This window comes from Gasterosteus aculeatus, chromosome 2 (assembly GCF_964276395.1).
Source record: "Gasterosteus aculeatus chromosome 2, fGasAcu3.hap1.1, whole genome shotgun sequence".
In the NCBI taxonomy this organism is placed as follows: domain Eukaryota; kingdom Metazoa; phylum Chordata; class Actinopteri; order Perciformes; family Gasterosteidae; genus Gasterosteus; species Gasterosteus aculeatus.
The window spans coordinates 18,796,392-18,817,034 of NC_135689.1; the positions used below are offsets into that span (position 1 = coordinate 18,796,392).

Below are 20,643 nucleotides of genomic sequence, written 5' to 3' on the forward strand. Positions count from 1 at the left end.
TGACCGCGGAGAGGAGTTGAAGGCGAGTTGAACGCGAGACGTCGTACAGCCATTATTCACGAACCAGCAAAAACCAAACAAAGGAACAGGAGATACAGTTCTTCTGAATATAGTAACACACGTGTCTGTTTGTATGCTCGTCTTGCATGTACTGCTGTATCAGTCATGCCTATGACCTCACACGTGATTGGACAAGGAGTCTAAGGGTCCTCCAATCACATACGAGGTTATTGTTATACGGAAGGACCAGTATTTTAGGAAGACAAATGGTTGGGACTTTGAAACAGCTGATATGCTTTATGTAAAGCAGTGTTTTGGTGTCAGCAGAACGACTTTCCCTAGAAATCTGTACAGTGGTGCCTCTTTCTCCATTCCACCAGACACTCTAGAGTCTGACAGACATGCAATGTTGACAATGTATCATCACATGTACCCTTGTGTCACTGAGGTTGAATGTTTTGCCATGACATGTAAACGGGTAACATATATGAATGTAACTTACTCAATCGATAGATGCGGAGCATAAAGGTCAGCATATGTTTATGCTAAGTGATATGGAAACACCAACAGTTTTGACGAACCCGTCCTTGACCCTCTAGCAGAACTGCGACCAGCCATTATAAAGCAGTTTATAGTTGTTAATGTTGTGTCAAAGGCTACGGCATTTAAACATGTTCTTGCACACGTTTCCTGGCTTCATCTCCACCCGGACAGACATTTTTATGGAAAGCCAATAGAAGTTTGGGGCTTGCAGGGAACAGACACGTCATACAGCATCATTTCTGCCAGTTGAGCGCATTGCTAGAAGATGTGTGGTTAATACATCCTCTGTGCATTTAAGTAAGACCAAAGAAAAGGTCACTGTAGTCCTGCCACTATGCACTGTAGTTGAGCTCTAGGAGACTGTGATCTCTGCAGACCCCTCATGCTGATTCAAATGTTGTTTGCATGGAATGCTCATTTTACCTTGATTAAAACTCATTTTTTTAAAGAAGTTATTTTGTGTAAATTTTTTACATAACATTTGCCATTGCTAATGGCGTACACCGTAATCTAGCATATTTGAATTAAATTAATCAATTCAAGCTAAAATGTAAGAGTCTATAATTAGGCTGCTGAGCCTGATCTATTTGTACCAGAGATTTTCTTACCTTTTAAAAAAATGTCACCTGGGCTAAAACTCCCTCTGCGTCCCTGATTTGCATTTGTTTAGCTCACAGCATTTTCATTTACATGTCAAAGCCTCCCCTAGAATTAGGAGGAGGGGGGTCATGGGGGGACAACTGCCAAGGGAGGCCCACATCAATTTCTGACAATTTACGGCAGTTTTCGGCGTTGCCCGCAAAGTGCCGCAAACCTGAAATTCCACGACAATTTACAGTGCCGCATACTGCCGAAAATCCCACTTTTCATGCAGTGTTCGTGACCAACCGTGTTTGTGACCGTGACCTCTGTGGTCATCTAGAATTCATCATTTACAAGCACAAACTGGTATCAATCCGAAAAAATAGGATTTAAACCAGCTGAGTGCAGATCCTTTAACACTAAAAGAAGGAAGCTGTGGACCTTTTCTTCTTTGTCAGGTTCTGAATTGAGTTATCAGAATTCCTGTAGATCTACAAAAGGCCTGAGCGCTTCTCATCTTCCACCCTGCGGCTCCCGTTTAATGCTTGACCTGTCTCTTTCTTGATCTGAAGGACTTTCTCCCACGCGTATAACCGACGTGTGGTGGGTGGGATTGAAGGATTTTGGCCTCCCTCCCTCTGAATACAAATAAATAACTCACCCATACGGACACACTATAGTCAAGTTAATTTTATAAGGAGTCAAATGTAATAACTTTCTTAGCTTTGCAAGAAGCAGACTAAGTACCATGTAAAGCAGGTCAATATTGGTACGGTGTTCTTCAGGTCTTAAGCAGAGGCAAGGTTTCAGAATAAAATGGGATACACAGAAACAGTGATCCTTCTTCAAAAAGTGGCCTTTAATAGGCAACGTTGGCAAAAGGGGACTAAAGGTTCTTCCCGGTCGGCGTCTTTGGTCCGAGGTCACTTTTCCTGTGTAGATAGAGGAGATGAGGTGAGTTGATTGAGTTACCTCTTGTTCAATGTTGCTCCTGTCGAGCTTGTTGCCCTCTGTTCCTTTAGTCCCCTGTTCCATTATCTCCTGGTGCCGGTATTTCAAAACTTGTAATCCAGATCAGAATGATCCGGATAACCAAATCCCCCTGTCCTCAGCCACAGATCAACTTGATCTATCCCGGTATTTCAAAACTTTGCCAGATTGGATCAGAGTGATCCTGATACCGGCAGATTGGGATGTCCAAATCCGTCCCGCCCCCTGGTTCACAGGCAGAAAACAGGAAATGGAGCGAATATGTTACAGAGAAAAGGAGAAGCTGGCACAACTATTATCTCTAAATGTAAGTACAGTCTTGGTCAGTGTTGATGCGTCATAGGACTAGATGAAAGGCAATCATTATATTGAGTTAACCAGCTACGTAAATCAGCACAAAGTTGAAAGCAGCTCGGCGATCTCAAATAAAGCAGAGTTCGCGCTAATGCGAGCTAACGCTGCTCCATTGACTTCTGTGTTAAGGAGCTAACAACTTGGTAAATAGGCTAGCGTCTGTATGTCGCGGTCCACAGTCCACATTTGAATGCATTTACTCGCAAGGCATTGTGTGTAGATTTTAAAATGTGTTGTACATATCTTTTTAGGCATCCATCTTATTGGTCCATTACTGCCACCTTCTGCTCCGGATCAGACAACAAACCCTTTCTTCCAACCCCCCCCCCCCACCGTGTCAGATTAAAAAAAACTATTCTTAAACACACACTCTGGTAGATTACAGGGAGAGGTGAGGGGGTTCTTCTTCTTCTTCTTCTGTGGTGTTTAACGGCGGCTTGCATCCTTTTTTGTTGCATCTTCTGGCTCCCACCGCTTATACTTTCACCATCAGCCCTGTTGCCCGCAAAAAAATTGTAAAGCACGTTCTTCCAAGCTTACTAGATCTCCACTGTAGTACACTGTCTTGCTTCCTTCCATCCCTGGTGTTTCCATTTCCTTCAGCATGTCTTTCCTCTCTGCATCTATTCCAATCGGAGATAACGTGTTGCACAGTTTTTGGTGACTGGCAGTGCTTACAAAGGCCAGTTGGATACTTCCCGATCAAGTGCAGTGTGTTTCGTAGGTTGCTGTGACCTATTCTTAGTCTTGCCATTGTGACGTCTTCTGTCCTGTTTCCTCCCCTGAATGTTACACTGCTCACTTTATTCTGAATTGAGTGTCCCCCTCGTCTCTTGGTCCCATTGTTGTTGCCATACTCTGGTGATGTTTTTCTTGACGACACCCTTTCCCTCTGCTTTAGAAAGCTTAATATCTATGTGTACTTTCTTTTCCTTTAGTGCTTGTTTGGCTCGAATACCTACATGGGTCGTTGTCCATAAATAAATAATTTCAACTCCTTGTCCTACTGCTCCTAAGTTCATGCCCATTATTTTATGCACCAGATCTTGTTGAGTATTGGACTTTCCTGACTTCAGACTTGCAAGGGCAGACACGGAGTCACTACAAACAAGTACTTTACGTGAGGGGGTTGGTGTTGGAGGGGAGATAGATTGCGGCCAGAGGGCTCCACTCTCAGGACCTCCGACCTAACGAAGGAGAGGATGGAAGCAGTTGAGTAATCAAGGGGAGCATAAGAAAGGGAACAAACCACTGAAAGAGGACGAAGTGAGATATAGTTGTGGAAAGGAGAGAAAAAGAAGAGTGAACAAAGGGAAAGAGTAACTGGATTGACCTGGACTGGCTGACTACCCCCCTATGTATGACCCGGGAAAGGACGATGACGAGAACGGGTTAGGAGGGTTGACATGGCGTGGAGCTTATCCTCCTACACACTCAATTGATTAAAAATAAACTCTGTTCAACTGTACCCTGTGACTGGCTTGTGTCCTTAAACAGTGACGTGGAAGTCCCCACCCATAGGCTTGCCACAATACATACATAAATGTAACACAGTCAACCTGCATTTCCATGAAATACCCCTGTGGTTTTTGAGGAAGATAACAGTATGTGATCTCTCCCCCAGCTTCGGTGTTTCCCGTAATGTGCATTCATACACCCCAAATTCCCTCAGTGGATTATTTCTATCTGCATCCCAGCCCTGTCACTATAGCTACGTCTGCATCCTCACGAGGACTCGGCCTTCACTTCCAGACCGTGATATATTTAGGGCTGAGAGATTTGCTGGTCATGTTAAAGTAATCCAATTCGGGTGATTTAGGACTCAATCTCAAGACAGAGGAAATCAATCAATACAGTCAATAAAAAAAACACATTTTGTAACTTGTATGCACATAAATTAGCTTGTATGTACAAGAAAATAATGTAACTGTAACCTTACAGAAGATGTCCAAACCAGAAGCTGAATGTTACCAAACACTTCGTCACACCACAAAACAAGCAGCAACGCAACCAAGTTCCTTTTCTTTGTGTATTTGTTCAACATTTGTCAATGGACGTAGAAAGTGATATTTCATGTTTATAACTTGTCTACTTGAGCTCACTACTTGATCCATTTGTATTAATATTTTATATTATTTCATTTGTTTTGCCAGTTTTTGAAAAACGACTCAAGTCAATATCAGACACTGTGTGGCAGGTGTGAAGCAGATGGCAAAATTCCCCCTTGAGCCTTTTTCTAGCATCCTGGGCCAAATTGACAGCAGTATCCGTGACAGGAGCTGCCTACTCGACAACCTCAATAATCCGGCAGTTTTAGCCCACCCTTCTCTCTTAATGACAGTCCAGGCTCAATTATTGGATTGAAGTGCCAGGTAATCATCCTTCACTTTCAAATCAGTTAACTTTTTAAACTAGCTCACGAGCGGAAAAAATGTGGTCACCCCTGACTTAGACACTGGAACATCTGTGGCTGATGTTTGGACTGACATACATGTTGACCCAGGCATGTTGTGGCCTTAGTGTGTCAGGGCCCTCAAAGTGAATGATTTTAGAATATTCCATTCGATTAATACAAATTTCCACACAAGCGCTGTTAAAACAGGGATTTAACACTTTAATTTAGGAAGAAAAGTTAATCTAGACGGACACATTGATGACATATAATCCTGTAGAGTGCGGGGAAGACTTCCCTGTTCTGACAAATGACTCAGACCCCCCCATGAGCAAACAAAGCTGGCAGCCAATTAATTCATAACAGCATGCCGTCCTCCACTAATGGCCCACTGTCAAGGAACACATCACTATAATGGAGGATAATTTGTTCTCTCCCAAATCGCTACCTGTAACGGTGTCATAAGGCTGTGGTCTTTTTTGATTTGGTGCCAGTGCTGTGTGTGTGCTTGTGTTCTCTAATTGACTCATTAGAATAAAACATTGTTTGTGTCTTGTAACGTCTGCTACGGGAGAAAAAGGTCACATAGTCCTCACGCATGAAGAAAACCGCAGCTGCCTGGTCTGCCACTACCACGCAACAATGACCTGACGGTGTGTGTCATGGACCACTGGGAAAAAAGCTTCCACCAGTTAGCGCAGAGACATAGCAGAGCGAGCATTTGATCTAGGTCACAGGATGCCAGAGGTGAGTGAACGAGAGAAGGTCTGGTCTGGAAGATCTGGAAGCCCCCCTGTTGTACTCTATTCACCCAAATAAGTGAAATAGGAGGGAAGGCATACAGAAGGCAGGCTGGCCGACTTTTGAAGCATCCTTAACCCCCAGAGGGCTGGTTCTCTCCATTGTGGAGTACCAGAGGTGACAATGTGAATCCAATAAGGTGGCTGCATTGTCGTGACCGGACACTTATCCCAGAGAAAAAGCAGATGCCTATCTTTGCACGTGTGGCTATTCTTACTGAGTGGCATAAGACACAGTTCATACGAGGGTCATATGATCCGCCTGCCTGAGGTGGTCAATCCTCAGAGTCTTCCTCTGTGTGGTTGTGCTTCATTTCCACACAAAGAAAAGCAGATGAGTAGACGAGTAACTAAAAAAAAAGTACACAGCCAACACTAAGCAGTCATGAACACAAGATGGCAACGGCTAAAAACAACCCAGTCTCACAGCAAAACGTGTAATATCTACGTTGTGGAACGTGGTATTCTCACGCTTTATCCCCAAAATCGTGACAATACTACGTTTTTTATTTCGGCCCATTCATTTACATTCCCATGCAACTATGTCACTGGAAACTAATAAACGGAAGGTCTTCTACATTCTCTGATAGAAGATTATGAAAATATAACGCATTCTTCTCGCTAGAAATGCCATCGAAATGCATACAAATGCTGATGCTTTCTTAAAATATTGTGTTTTTCACAGATAGTAGACCGAGTCTGCCATTTTCTTTTTTTAGCTGAGGGGAAGTTGGTAGTCACGAGAAATATCGAGAATATCACGTTCCACAACGTAGCTACTACACGTTTTTCTGTGACACTGGGTTGGCTAAAATCAAAGTACCACACACAAACTAGGCTAAGCTACGGCGGCTGCTTCAACTAGCGCCTCAAACTATTTCAAACCAGAGCTAACACATATTAGCAGCTTGGCACCAAGCACTGCCTGATAGTTAGTAGTGTGGCCAGGTTGAAAAACGTAGCTAGTTATGAGGCTATAAAAAAAGAGCGATACTAACTCACTATAAGTTTCCTCAATAGCAACAGAAAGAAGGACCCCTTGCGTGATGACGTGGGAGTTTTGTATTGGGGCAATCGCCATCACAATAATCACCGACCTGCGCATATGCCAGATGGTGATATCCGGAGCTAAAGCAGCGCCACGCGGTCAGCTCCGCCCTATGCACGAGTAATCTGATATGCGCCACGGTGGCTGTCAAACCATTTATCATTTTATTAAGACGGAGGCGGTTTAGGGGCCCTAAGCTGCTCAACGCCAACTCCAGGGGCCAAATTCATTTTGAGCGAGTGATTCTTAGACATTTCAATACTCATGCTGAGCACTATTAAACATTACTTGTGCTGCTGAGAAAACTCATCTCACACAACCGCTTTCTTTGCAGTTTTTTGATGTCATCTGTTTTTCATGTTTTACATTAATACGAACTGCTGTGTAAACAATGCAGCATGTGTATTTCATCATACAGATGAGAAGTCGGACAGCCACTGGACTTTTGTGACAATGTGTGAGATAAATGAATGTACAGCGTACGCAGATCCATAATATCCTTCAACTTAATTAAAACGCTGTCCTTACAAAAGGATAACACAGTGGGCTGCAACAAGAGATCATTGTTTACCGATTAAGCTGTCAAGTTCATCAAGGGATTATAATTCTCTACGAGTACCTCTAGACTCGTACTTCTTGTATTTATGGATCCACCTAGACTTTGAATCGCATGCTTATCATAGATAAAAATGTGAGTTTACCCATTCAGTCCTGGTAAACAGACGATTACAGTTATTTATCTGATCAGTTTCCCTTTATTTTCTTTAAACAAAGGTTATCACTCAAATGTACAACGCAACACTATCAGCTGACGGGGAGGAAAGAAAATCATTCAAATGCTACTTGTACTCACTTACCAGTTTGGCGTTCTTTCTTCCCAGCTATGTCACCAACCATTCATGAAATAAAATTGCACACTTTAGGTTCCTCCTGTTTTACGTGGCACAGCTAAAACTACGGATAAGTGACTCTGCAGAACCTCCCCAGAAAAAAAAATGATGTCCATCGCCTAAACTTTTTTTTTAATAACTACTGTAATTCAACGGTTAATGACATTTTTTTTTTTAATTATTCATTGATTGGTTCTGGGGTGGTGTGGTGGTTAGCACTGTTGCCTCACAGCAAGAAGGTCCTGGGTTCGATTCCGCCCAGTGGCCTTTCTGTGTGGAGTCTGCATGTTCTCCCTGTGGGTTCTCTCCGGGTTCTCTGGCTTCCTCCCACAGTCCAAAGTCATGCGCTGGGGACTAGGTTAATTGGGGACTCAAAATTGCCCGTAGATGTGTGAATGGTTGTGTGTCTCTGTGTTAGCCCTGTGATTGGCTGCCGACCAATCCAGGATGTACCCTGTCTATTGCCTGAAGTTGGCTGGGCTGGACTCCAGCGACCCTGTCCCTGTGTGCAGGTTTGACGATGGATGGATGGATGATCGTCATTTTGTGTACTGTTTTTTAAAACCGGAACGTTTTGCTTTCTCCGTGTCTCTTTGCTCGGTGAGAATCGCAATGAAAATATTGACACCATCTTGGGTTGCAATTCAGGAGGCGTGACCCAACATGGCGCCGACGATGGCTGCCACGGTGCGCCGGTCTACTTCGGTTTTTGTTGTTTTTGTTGTTAATTATGTATCCTGCATTTTTTAACTTTAACTTTTATTCTTTTATTTTAAACTAACCCATAGCCTTATACTATTAACCCATAGCATTATATTTTACTTTATTCCTCGTGCACTGTTGTCTTGACTTCCATTGTCGTACTGTCTACTGTTACGCACCAACCGCCAAGTCAATTTCCTTGTGTGTCTGACATATTATGACAATAAATGTTTCCTGATTCATGAGGATAGCAACGGCAGCAATGGCAGCTATGACGAGCCATTCCCACGATACCCTGAGGGTACACTACTCATAACATATATCATCACATCGCATACTAATAATATCCAACTTATATTGTACAGCCTAATATCACACATTTGCCTCTCAGATCTGTACACATGAGACATCCTCTGAGCCCATCAGAACTCGTCCCACCACCCCAGAACTACCCCAGAAACCCTTCAATGGGGAGAAAAAAGGAAAAAGCTTCAAGGAGAACGAGAGAGGGATCCCTCTCCCAGTATGGACAGAGTGCAACATATGGCATGTGTACATGATGAACAACGTTAAAGACGTACATTGGACAGTAAGACAATGAAACAATGGAGGGGGATATTTTCAAAATCACATGAGCTCCCCATGTAATACTAGTCACATGCAAATAGTGCTCATACCACCCCAAACTGAATTCAAGGTACCTCAATTTTAATGTGTGAATGACAACGTCAGAAACCACTATCTTCAAATCCGCCCTGTGTCCCCAGACTCACCACAGGTTGTGTCTAAATGTAGGCCCTCACTTGTGTCCTACAAACTCCTCTTGGTGAGTGTTTAGATATTAATGTTCCTGATATGAACAAGAAAGCCAGCCAGTGATCATCAGCGAGTCAGAGGAGCCGCGCCGTCTGACTTTGACACTCGCACAATGGCGGCTAACGATGCAGCGTTTGTCACTGCCTTTGAACCGTGCGAGGCGAAGCCTGCCGCCGGCGGCCTGCCGTGACGCCGTCCTGTCACCAGCCAGCTCGGCTCAGGCAACACAACGGCATCAGATCAGAAGATGTGTAACTCCGGGAGAGAGAGAGAGAGAGGGAGAGGGAGAGAGGGGGAGATGAATGCAGCCGCGACACAGCGTCACCAAAGCTGTCACTTTTAATTCACGTCTGCCACTTTGTGCTGGACAAACAAGAACAAGCCTTGGCACAACATCACAACTAGCGTTTCTTTTTCTCACATCATCATAATCATCATCATCATCATCGGCGTCTCACTGACATCGATGCTATTCCCTCGCTCTCGCTCAAATGAGCAGGGGCAGTATTGTCTAATTAGGTTTACCTGCTAGCATTACATTACATTACATTGCATGTCATTTAGCTGACTTTTATTCAAAGCAACCTTTATTGCATTTGAACCCATCCCACTCATTGATCACACAGTGAATCCTCCACCAGGAAAGCCAAACCTGAAATGTTTAAGCACTCACTGGGAAACGACTGGGCTTTTAGTATTGGTAGAAGTTATTTCTGGTGTAGCTTGACAAAACAAAGAAACAGACAAACAAAATGAACTGTCCTCATTCTGTTGCTTTGTGCAAGGCTACCAAGTTGAAACAGACCAAGTCATTGCAGTTGCTCCCAATCATTCTTACGGGGGCTTTACAGGAGATGAGATCAGTCCAGCGCGCAGAGAGCAGCAGCGACCGGAGACAGAGGAGATGGAGGAGAGAACGCAGCTGCTCTGTTGGATTAGCATCCAAATGGAAAGGTGCCTTTTGGTGTTAATGACAGAGAGATGTTTCTCGTGTGAAACAATGGGATTGTGTCTTTCAATCTGACGGAGACGGAGTAGAAGGATGTGTAAAAGCAGCACACGCAGCTCCACACATGGAGCTAATTCTTTATTTAAAAAAGTACAAAAAAATAAACGCTTACAAAGAAGACAGAAGAGCCTCCTCCATCGGCCATGTCATATGTTGTTAAAAGCATGGTGGGCTACCATTAAATCACTCTGCTTGTCTCAGGTTGTATGTAGAGTATGTGAAGAGCAGTGGGGAGGAACAGGACACAGATCACGAAACGGGATGTTCTGGAAGCGTTTATCTGCCGAACAACAAATATTTCCTGCGCTTGTTATATGATGGATACCTCATTGTCAATTTAAAGAGGGTTTGAGATCTGTTCTTGTTTAAGTGGCAGTTTAAGTTTGCCATTATTTTCGCGTCCATTCCCATTCTGCCTGTGTTTGCAAAAAAGTTGAAGAAACATAGTTTATTTTCTCTTCAGTAGTGGTATAATGGATTATAAAACACAGTTTGGATAGTATCATCAATCAAGTGCATCAATCAGATAACAGATTGGATCAGCATAAAAGAAAAAAGAGAACAAATATAAATCCGTCAGATCCCTGATCTTGTTTATTTGCTCACGACCATTCATGAGCTTGCAATTTAGCAGTGCTGCCATGGTTACTATCTATCTCTAACATCGAACACAGATGAGTTTTACAATGTAACGTTATCAGAGATTGTCAACTGGAAAAAAAGAGAGAAGGTAGTGATTGTAAAATTATACTCCAACACTGACACCATTGTTTGTAAATGCTCAATAACATTTTATACATCTATTGTAAGTTGCTTTGGATAAAAGCATCAGCTAAATGACATGTAGGCCTAATGTAATGTCAGCCACGTCCCTTTGAAATGTAGCTGCTATTTTGCTATGTTAGCAGTAGGGCTAAAGGTACGGCACTGTTGGTCCATACCCAATTCCACAACTGTTGAATATTTAACCGTACAGTTTGGTTCAGACATTCTTAGTCGGTGACTTCAGTAATCGCTTGATTGTTAAGCTAGTTCCTCCAGCACTTTCTGGACACACATTCATAATCCACAGAGGACAGGTCGTGATGACCAGCTCTCCTTTAGCTCCCCGAACAGGTTAACAAATGTAGTTGTAGGCTAAACGTGTCAACAACTTGTTGGTACCTATTAACAGAAGCTAAAGAATCATCACACGTTGCATACGCAAACATTTTTTTCCAGTTAGTAACGTGTTTTTCAAGTCTGATGCTGGTATTTTCAGGAGGGACTGATCCCTCTGACCAAAACTGGACAGTATTCAGTCATCTTTAAATATACAATCCTTACTGGTGTAACGGATCCGAATGGATCTCCAATCAGACAGAAAGGACATCTTTGTGCTTTGTGTCGGGTAATTGCCTGATGTGAACCACCATTCTTTCACTGCAGCGTCACAGTTGCAATAATTAACAGTCTTTCCCTGCAAGCGCTACCTGACTCCTGTCAAACCGGAGATGATCGACTCTGCCCTCCTTTCAACTAAGTCTTATACTTTGCTATTAGTTTTTATACTGGGCAAAGTACTGGACAAATCATTAGATAATAATAATAAGTGCCTGATTTCCTAAACCTCAGTTTAAAGTGTAAAGTGGACACACAATTATGAATTTTGAATCCAGAGAGGTATTTAGACTTCTATATTTTAGTTGTGCAGCAGGCGCAATGCTGTGATATGAATAATTGATCACAAGAAGACACTTAAATGCCGTTCAGGGTAATGGGTGAAGGGGGAAGGAAAGATTTTGTGCTGCAAGATTGTGAGTTGAGTAAAGGAGATTTTTTTTAAATCCAGGTTCCAGTTAGTTTGAATAACCTCAGGCAAAGGTTTCCAATATCTATGGCCAACATATTTATCCCCTGAGCTTATTGTCAGAACATGCTGTTATTACCTCTGCCAAGGAGTTGGTGCTCAGTTTGGTTTTGTCTCCAGGAAACACAAACAGCCCAATTTTTAAGCTGGTAGAGCGGTGCAGCATGCGAGCTGATTAAAATAATGGGCGGATCGAATGTTGTACTTGGAAATGGCCTTGGCAGACGCCTGTAGTCCCTTAGTGTACTTGCTTATTGCTTATAGTGTAGTTGCTTATATACTGAAACGAGTCATGCTGCCGTTTTTTCCTTGGAAAAACATTTACATTGATTTTATATACTCAAACTCTTTCTGGCCTCCCAGTTTTAAAAATAACTACATTACAGGTCATTCATGTGGTCATTCTAGAAGTGGACCTCATATTAAAAGCTATTTATATCATGGCACAAGCCTGGAGTATATTTGGAGTAAGTGATCTTACCTTCAACCACGTAAGCACAAAGCACCTGGCCTGGTTGTGTGCCTCTCAATGTGGGATTGTTTGGTTCTGGACCAGCTGAAATAAAGCTTTGCATAATAGGGGTTTGCTGTGCCACTATATTTGGCAGTATGATAATGTATAATAAGAATACATGAAAAATTCTATTGGAAAAATCCAATTAACGAAATACGCTGATATTGAACACAATTGAAGGGTTGACTGTAATGCAGGAAGGGCTGATTTAGCATCCATCATGTTCATTGAGGAGAGCGTGGCACCCTTTAAACTTCACTGGGAGGCCGTCTTCCATCTTTCTCCCCATTAAGAGCCGTCTTGACCAATCTTGTACCTGCCGTGTTTCCAGCAATGAAGCGTAACAGGTTGTGCCTGCAGAGCTGAACATGGATTGCTTTGTGTCTGTTGTAGGGTTAATCCCTCGGGTTCAGTTACTCATTAGTGAACTTTTGAGCAAGGAATACCGTATAAATGTCTAAGCATAACCATGTAACCTACAACGCCTCTGCGCACTTACGTGCTTAAGTGTGTCCGTACGTCTAGTCCACACCCGTGAAGAGGCAAACAACTGTGAGATTGCAGCATTCATCACATTTTCCTCCAAATTATTTTTTAAATACAAAACAGTACAACATGAATTCATTTTCATCTCAAGGTTTATTTGCCTGTTCTCTTTAACTTTGACCTTTTCTTTTTTGCTCAAAGTGTGTTAAATCCTGACTCAGCCTGGATTCTGAGGCCCTCTAAAGATAGATGCACTGGTCTGAGGATTTTACGCTGGTCATATTATTCTTATTATTATATAAGTGCTCCACTAACCTCACTAGAACTCAAGAGGCCAACGGGTTTACTAGTAAACAAATGTTTCCAAAGTGAGTACAGACAGATAAAAGACAAACTGATTACTAATGAGAGGCTGAGCGGTGGAATTGTTACTGGTACCGGTGCACGGTGGAACCCAAAAGCAGGGGTGGAAGTAACGAATTACAAATACTCACGTTACTGTAATTAAGTCGATTTTTTGGGTACTCTACTTTTAGGAGTATTTTCTGCTGCCTTTTCCGTTGATTTCTTGCAAGGAAGAAGAGGACTACAACAGCTGTACATTGACAGGCAGCAGCAAGCTTCTTCTTGATGTTTGAGAGCAACACAGATATATTTATACATTGACAGGGTTAACACCTTGTTTTGTTATGCTAAAAGGATGGAGGCAGACAAGGTGGTCGCAGACCCAAAGGACGATTCGAGGTGCTTACAACAGATGTTTGATTAGATTTAGGACTAGGACTGCAGACAATCACACCTTCTCCTTCTTTAGACATTAATCTAAGAAAACATTATGGCATCATTATATTTTGCCATTACATTATTCCTTCAATTTTACTCATCTACTGAGTCAACAGAATCAACTGTATCTTCTTTCTTTTTTACAATCAGAATAACTGGTAATCCTTGAGTGGACACATGATTTCATGAGGCACAAAAACGATTTATTTCCAAAACTAAAGTAACACTTAATAACATGGTTCTGCAGAACCATGTTATTAACCCAGCAGAGGCAGGGCTGGACGCAGCATCGGAGGGGCTGCAGGAAAAGAGGTGGAGAGAGGGAAGGATTAAAGGACGTGATGATGGCCAAGAGAAGAAAGAGGGTGACAAGAGACAGATGAAATCCATTATACCGAAAGAGAGGAAAAAGGGGAGGAGGGGGAGGTCGATGATGAAAGTAAAGTGCAAGCAGCAAAATTGATAAGAGCCAAATAGATAAGGGACAGTGAGCGAGACATCAACGCCAGAGGAGTGATGAAAGATGCTGTGCTGTGGAGAAAAGTTTGTACAGCAGAGTTATGACAGAGAAGGGCAAAATATAAAGCATAATTATGTATAATAAGTCACATCCACCTACTTCATCCTCATTGTCCGCTGGCGAAACCGTGCGTCATCGTGCCGATGATGATCGTCGGGATTTACATACCTTCAGTTCAGAGAGCGCCATGAGTGCGTTTCCCTTTTTTACTTGTTATCACTTGGCTCCAAGAAGGGAGTCAAGAGCCTGACTTTGAGTGGTGACTGGGTCTTTTTAGTTCACAACGCACCAAACAGCCACCCCGTAATAACAGTATGTAGGCTACACTGGTTGCCATGGAGTCTCCCGGGGTGACTAGCAGAGAATAGAACACGGCTTCCCTAATTAGAGGAGACTGTGCATAATTAGACGGCCGCGCAATCCAAAAGACGAGAGCTCACATGCAGACCCCCCCCCCCCCCCCCCCCCCCCACACACACACACACAGACACAATAACACACAGTTCAGGTGAGATGCTGCAGGTCAAAGGTAACTGTAGGCGGACAGCGAATGTCATCCATGTCAATTTCAGTTTGAATGAACCAAATATCACAAATCCCACATTTGCCTCAGGGGGGCTTAAATGTGTTCAGTGTACGGCACAATCTGTCCTTGAAGAAAACTGGCTGCGGGTAAGGAAGGACTCCAAACAAACCCACTTTAACAAAGAATAAATTGGAAGAAGTCTGAGGAAGAGCAAACGAGGAGGAATCTCCCCCCTGGACAGACAGACGTGCAGTGGATGTGTGCACAGAAGAGATCAATGTAATAGAATCCACACGACAAAACGACACAGACACTGTGTGGATATATGAAAGCTATAGAAAAATGTAGACTGAGGCACAGCAGACAGAGAAAGAGAGAAAGTGAGAAAGAGCAATTGATCCAGGGACAGCTGACAGTGCAGCAAGGGTCTTAAACTGACCATTAGGGGGGCGTCTCCTCTGGTTGCAGAAAGGAGTCCGATTGTATAAAAGTCTATGCGGAAATTACTAATATTGATGACATTTTAGACTGACAACCGCTGGAATGTTAGCGTAATTTTCATTCTACATGCAATTAAAATGTCACTTGGGATTTCTTTTGTATTGTCAATTTGGTCCTTTTTGCAAAGATGTGGGTGTACTGCTCAAAAAAATTAAAAGAGGACTTTGAAAACACATTGGATCCCAGAGTGAAATATTTATACCGGATATCTATACTGACATTTTAATGTGTTAGGAACAATGAAGGAAAATGCTTCTCAATATCTTGTGTGGCCCTCACGTCCTTGTATGCATGATTGACCAGCCGGCTTAGCTCGGGCATTGTAGCTAACGGTGCAAACAGCGCAAACAACGATAACGGTGCCGACAGAGGTAGCATTGTTTGGCCGGTGGTGGGACGGAGGGTGGCGCCACGCTTCTGTTGAGTCGGGTCGGTTTTATCATCCGCAAACAGCCAACGAGGGGCACCCATCAGCTAGCCAGGAGCTGATGACAGACAGCGATCTGACAAAGCTTCCTGACTGCGGCTGTGAAAAAGTGATATCTGTGGTTTGGTGAAAAAATGCAAATGAGGCTAAATGGAGGGAAACAAGCAATAACAAGTTGCTTTGCGTAGATGGCTCATTACAGCACCAATCTTAAATGTATAAGTGTGGTCGTTTCCAATCACAGCAGCAGTGCTCTGCTCAACCCACTAAGCTGAGGGATTTAGGGGAAAACGATTTTTGAGTTGCCGTGTCCTCTCCGCCTCTCCACGCCGATGGCACTGCGACACTATCTTCTTTATGTACAACAGTAATATTTGATTTAACGTTGTAACCGCGGAAGTGTGTGTCAACAACACACTAGTGTTGAGCTGCATTCCGAGTGACAGATTTATTATCGCTTTATTCTTCACAGTTTCAGTCACAGCTCTGATCTGTCTGGATGACTGAGGCACTTACCATCTCCCCCTCTTCCTCCCTCCCCCTATTTGTCTCTCAGTTACTCTCTCTCTTCTTTATATATTTATCTTCAGATTTAAGATGCCACGACTTGGTGGTGTGCTAATGCGCTTGAATTCATAGCACTGCTACGTCCTCTCCTCCCATCTCTTCCCTTGTCCTCTCCTCCCATGTTTGCTCGCTTAGCACTTTTCTTTTGCCTTCCCTGTATATTCCAATGCCAATGCACAGGTGACGTTTGCAGTCACCTTGGGAAAAAAGTTTTGAGGAGCCAACTGTACGTTTGTCAGCCCTCAGGGCATACATAATTCAAAGGCAAAGTTATTTGGAAGACTGTGAGACAGATACCAGACATGACAGCTGGACCATAACAGCATCCCTGTCTGCGGTTGTTGGTGTATGCTGTGCATTCTGCATTCGCACGAGAACAAGCTCTTTAAAAGCGGCTAATATAAAGCGGGACTCTCTTGTGTGTGTCTGTGCAGATGGAAAGGTGTACGCGTTTGGAGGCATGGGAGCCGACACAACGCCACAGGCCCTGGTGAGGGTTTACGACGCAGAGAAGGACCAATGGCAGCCTGTGACGTCCATGCCCACGCCGCGGTACGGAGCCGTGCCCTTTGTACGAGGAAACAAAATCTACATGATGGGTGAGGATCGGATCATGATTCAATGCTACTCAAAGGATTCTTCCTTCGGCTTCCAGTTAAGGCTGTCATGATTGTCGTTCACCAAAATAGAATCAAAACACACTGAGTTAGGAAGCCATGTGGGTAATGGATGGACACAGCACACACACACACACACACACACACGATTTATCGCAGCTCCAGGGACTGCTAATCGGCACACAGATGAAAAGAGGCAGTCAATGCTGATCAAAAATCGTATGCAGAGGTAGGATTGGCAAATGTGGGATTATACCGTGTATCCCGGCACCGTTCTGCATTTGCACATTCAGATATGGAATTTGCTCAGAGACAAATGCCACACAACTGACAGTGTCTAAAACTAATTTATTGCATTTAATTACATGCAATTGAGGATAAAGAAAGTCTCGTAGCACCAATGCTTGCAGTCTCTCAGGTGTGTTTTGAACCCAATGCTAATGCTAGCGTGTGTGCATTAATTCAGTGTTCAGGGGTGCCCGATAGGTGGATCGCGAAGGCAGTGCCAGTAGATTGCCGATCCCCCCCTAATTCTAATTAGTGATCCTCTCCTCTCCTAATGTACGCATTTAATTTCATTCTAAAGCAACCCAGGCTGACTCCAATCAGTGCAAGTCGTCCAGTAAGGTAATGACCAGGAATGTGTGAGATGGTTGTGACGGTTCCCTCCTCCTGACAGACGAGAGGCATGCAGCCCTGTTGTTCCGTCTAGTGAGCTCGCGAGTCAGAAAAGCGTGGGCACCCCTGGTTTAGAGTCACTGTTAATAGACATCTCTGTAAATGTGACACTTGTACTGTAGTCCCTGGGTGTATTAGTGTGCTGGGCAGGTGTACTGATGACTTGAAAAGACACACAAACTATATCCAAACACATTTCTTAAAACACCTGAACTGCTTTAAATTCAAGGACAACAAGTCATGAAATGTAAACTATTCAGGTCCTTTACAAAGAATGTTCGCGTCTTCATTGAGGTATTTATGCGCTTTCTCGTAGTTTGACGTGAGCACATCGAGCGACCTCACAAAGAACCCTAAACACAATAAACTGCACATACTGCACCCATTTATCTGTGGATTTTCAGTACCTGTGTACACTGAACATTTATATTATAATCAACTCATCCTTTAGCTCCAAAATTGTTTTCTCAAGCCTCACCGGCTCTGATGCTTCCCACTCAGTTTGACTCTTTGTCTCGCTGTCACTATCGATCTCCGTGCCCCCCGGCCCACTCTAGATGACCCTCTTCCACTCTTCTCTCACTCCTCCGCATTCTCCTCTCTTCCCTGTATTACTTTCACACAATTTCTCTGGCATTATTGTCTAATTTTCCACTCCTGCACATCAATCCGCCTCGTTCGCAGTCCGTCTCTGCAGCCCCCCCCCCCCCTCCACCCTCCACCCTTTTCTGTTCTTATTTTGACCCTCCACAGCCCCCCCCCCGTCCAGCACTTCGCGACAGCCCCCCCCCCCGCCCCTTTCACCATCATTCACATTCTCGGCAGCCCGCTCTGTGCTCCGTCGCTTCCCACCGCTCCGCTTTCCCTCTGCTGTTATATCTTACAAGGTCATGTTATGATTCCTGAAAGTAAACAATTGTAGGCGTCCCAGGGGAGCGCCCCCCCCCTCCCCGCTGCTGTCCTCTGCTTTCAGTCTGAGATGAAATGTGGTCCCAGCGCTGGCCTGTGCGCTTGCTAGATTTTGACGTAAATGCCAAGGAAACTTTTTCACAGCGGTAGGGGATTAAAAGTAATGAAAAGAAAGCAGGACATAAGAAACAGGGACAAACCTTGTCTAGTTTCCGGCTGTGCTCATATAAATGCTAATATTCCCGGGGATGTATTACATATAGACGACGCAGATTGATGGTCATATAGAAGCTATTTGTTGGTGATGATGTCGAAGGTTCATTTCCCGACAAAGTTATCATCACCGTACCGATGGGTTGTGCCCCAGAGTTTGAATCTCCCGTTCGCTCGTCCAGGCGGTCGTCAGGGGAAGATGCCGGTGACGGCGCTGGAGGCCTTCGACCTGGAGACGAAGAGCTGGACCCGTTACTCCTGCATCCCGAGCCGGAGGGCCTTTTCCTGCTGCGCCACCAACGAGCGAAGCCTCTTCAGCCTGGGGGGGCTCCAGCAGCCGGGGCCGCACAACTTCTACTCCAGACCTCACTTTGTCAGCACCATGGAGGAGTACGATCTGGATCAAGGTAAGCTGCCGCTCCAGTATTCACTTCCAACGCAGGACTCGAACCCGGAGCTTTGGTGGGGGGAGTTCTCTCCTGTGGATGGGGGTCAGAGTCCTAAGTTTACCGCTGATGGTACCAAACATACAGCAGGACTGACTGTACAGTCAACAGTATGCGTTGTACATCGAATAGAATAATGGCCAGAAAACGAAAGGTCATCTTTGAGATTATTGTTTTATTGTAATGCGCTTTACAGGACAACAAATCTGACTTTAAAGTAATTACTTTTTTGTTGTGATGGAAATTGATTCAAATGATCTACTATCTACTAAATTATCTACTACTCTACAAACAGATACATGAATTAATATATTGTCGCCAAAGCCAACATAGGCATTGAATAAATTACCTTCTCTTCTTCATACTGTCTGTTAATTCCCAGGACAGAGACGAAACAACACTATGCATCCTCGCAAAAACAACCGATGCTCATAAAACAGGAAGATTATGCATGGGCTCAGTCAGATCACATTATAGCTGATGGTGATGCTGAGCAAAAAAGTCCTTCCGTGCACCAGAAGCGGACGCCTTTGGCTGACGAGTCACATCAAATGTTTTTCTGCATAATTTCTGCTGTATATTCCTGAACCTTGAAGAGTAAGCACCCAAAACCCAGTGAATTGTTGGGAAATATTATTTGGTACTTTTGCTGTAAATCCCATTCTTTGTTGATTAGAGAAGTGGTCTCCTACCTTCTTTGCTTCACCGACCGGTTTCATGTTCGACAACATTCCGCGGACTGGTCTTGAAGATGTGGCGGATAAACAAACTGTTTTATTTAAGAGTGAGTTCAAGGTATCAGCATAATGTAGCATGTTTGATTGTATAGGAGTGTTCTCTTAATGCAATTTATGTCCACAAAATGATAGGAATGAGATTAGATAGTTAGTGTGACAGATGGTAAGTCAGACTGCTTTCATTGGACAACTCCTAATGGTCCATTCACACACGGCAAACCTTTGAGCCTCAGTCAAAAGCTAGAGATTGTACCGCGTCAAGCTCACCAAAGGCTAATCCAGAGCTTCTGCAACCAAAGGCATCCATCTATCTACTTTCCCCAGTTTTATCCGGGGTCGGGTCGCAGGCGCCCAGAAACAAAAATTCCCACAATTTGATTGATGCCATGGCCAAAGGTTCATAGAATGCGTCTGTTTCCTGTTGAACTAATATGTTCATCTGCTGTGCATAACACACAGTGCAATACAGTAGAGCACCAGAAACATTGTACACATGACATGTCATGTGTCTCCCGTAGCCAGTTACCTTGTAAAGAGGTCTACACACTAAATCATGGCGTTGGAGGACGAGCTCTCCCATGAATAGCAATGCTATATATTTAGAATGTGTGGGCATGCAGCAAAATACTGCGTGTAAGTGTGAAGGTATTTATGAAGGATGAATGAAAAACACGGCCCGTTAGCTGTAGCTTTCAGCCCGATATTTTAAGGCCTGGTGTGAAGTGCAGTGAAGTGTGCTATGCC

At 43.8% G+C, this 20,643-nt stretch overlaps 1 protein-coding gene across 1 annotated transcript in view; it reads left to right on the plus strand.

Annotated features, from left to right (window-relative positions):
* Positions 1-20,643, plus strand: part of klhdc8b (kelch domain containing 8B) — a 281,616-nt gene that overhangs the window by 236,073 nt on the left and 24,900 nt on the right. Inside the window, exons 3-4 of the mRNA XM_040192274.2 lie at positions 16,734-16,898; positions 18,899-19,123. Coding sequence (XP_040048208.1) covers positions 16,734-16,898; positions 18,899-19,123 — 390 coding nt within the window. The remainder of the gene's footprint in view (positions 1-16,733; positions 16,899-18,898; positions 19,124-20,643) is intronic.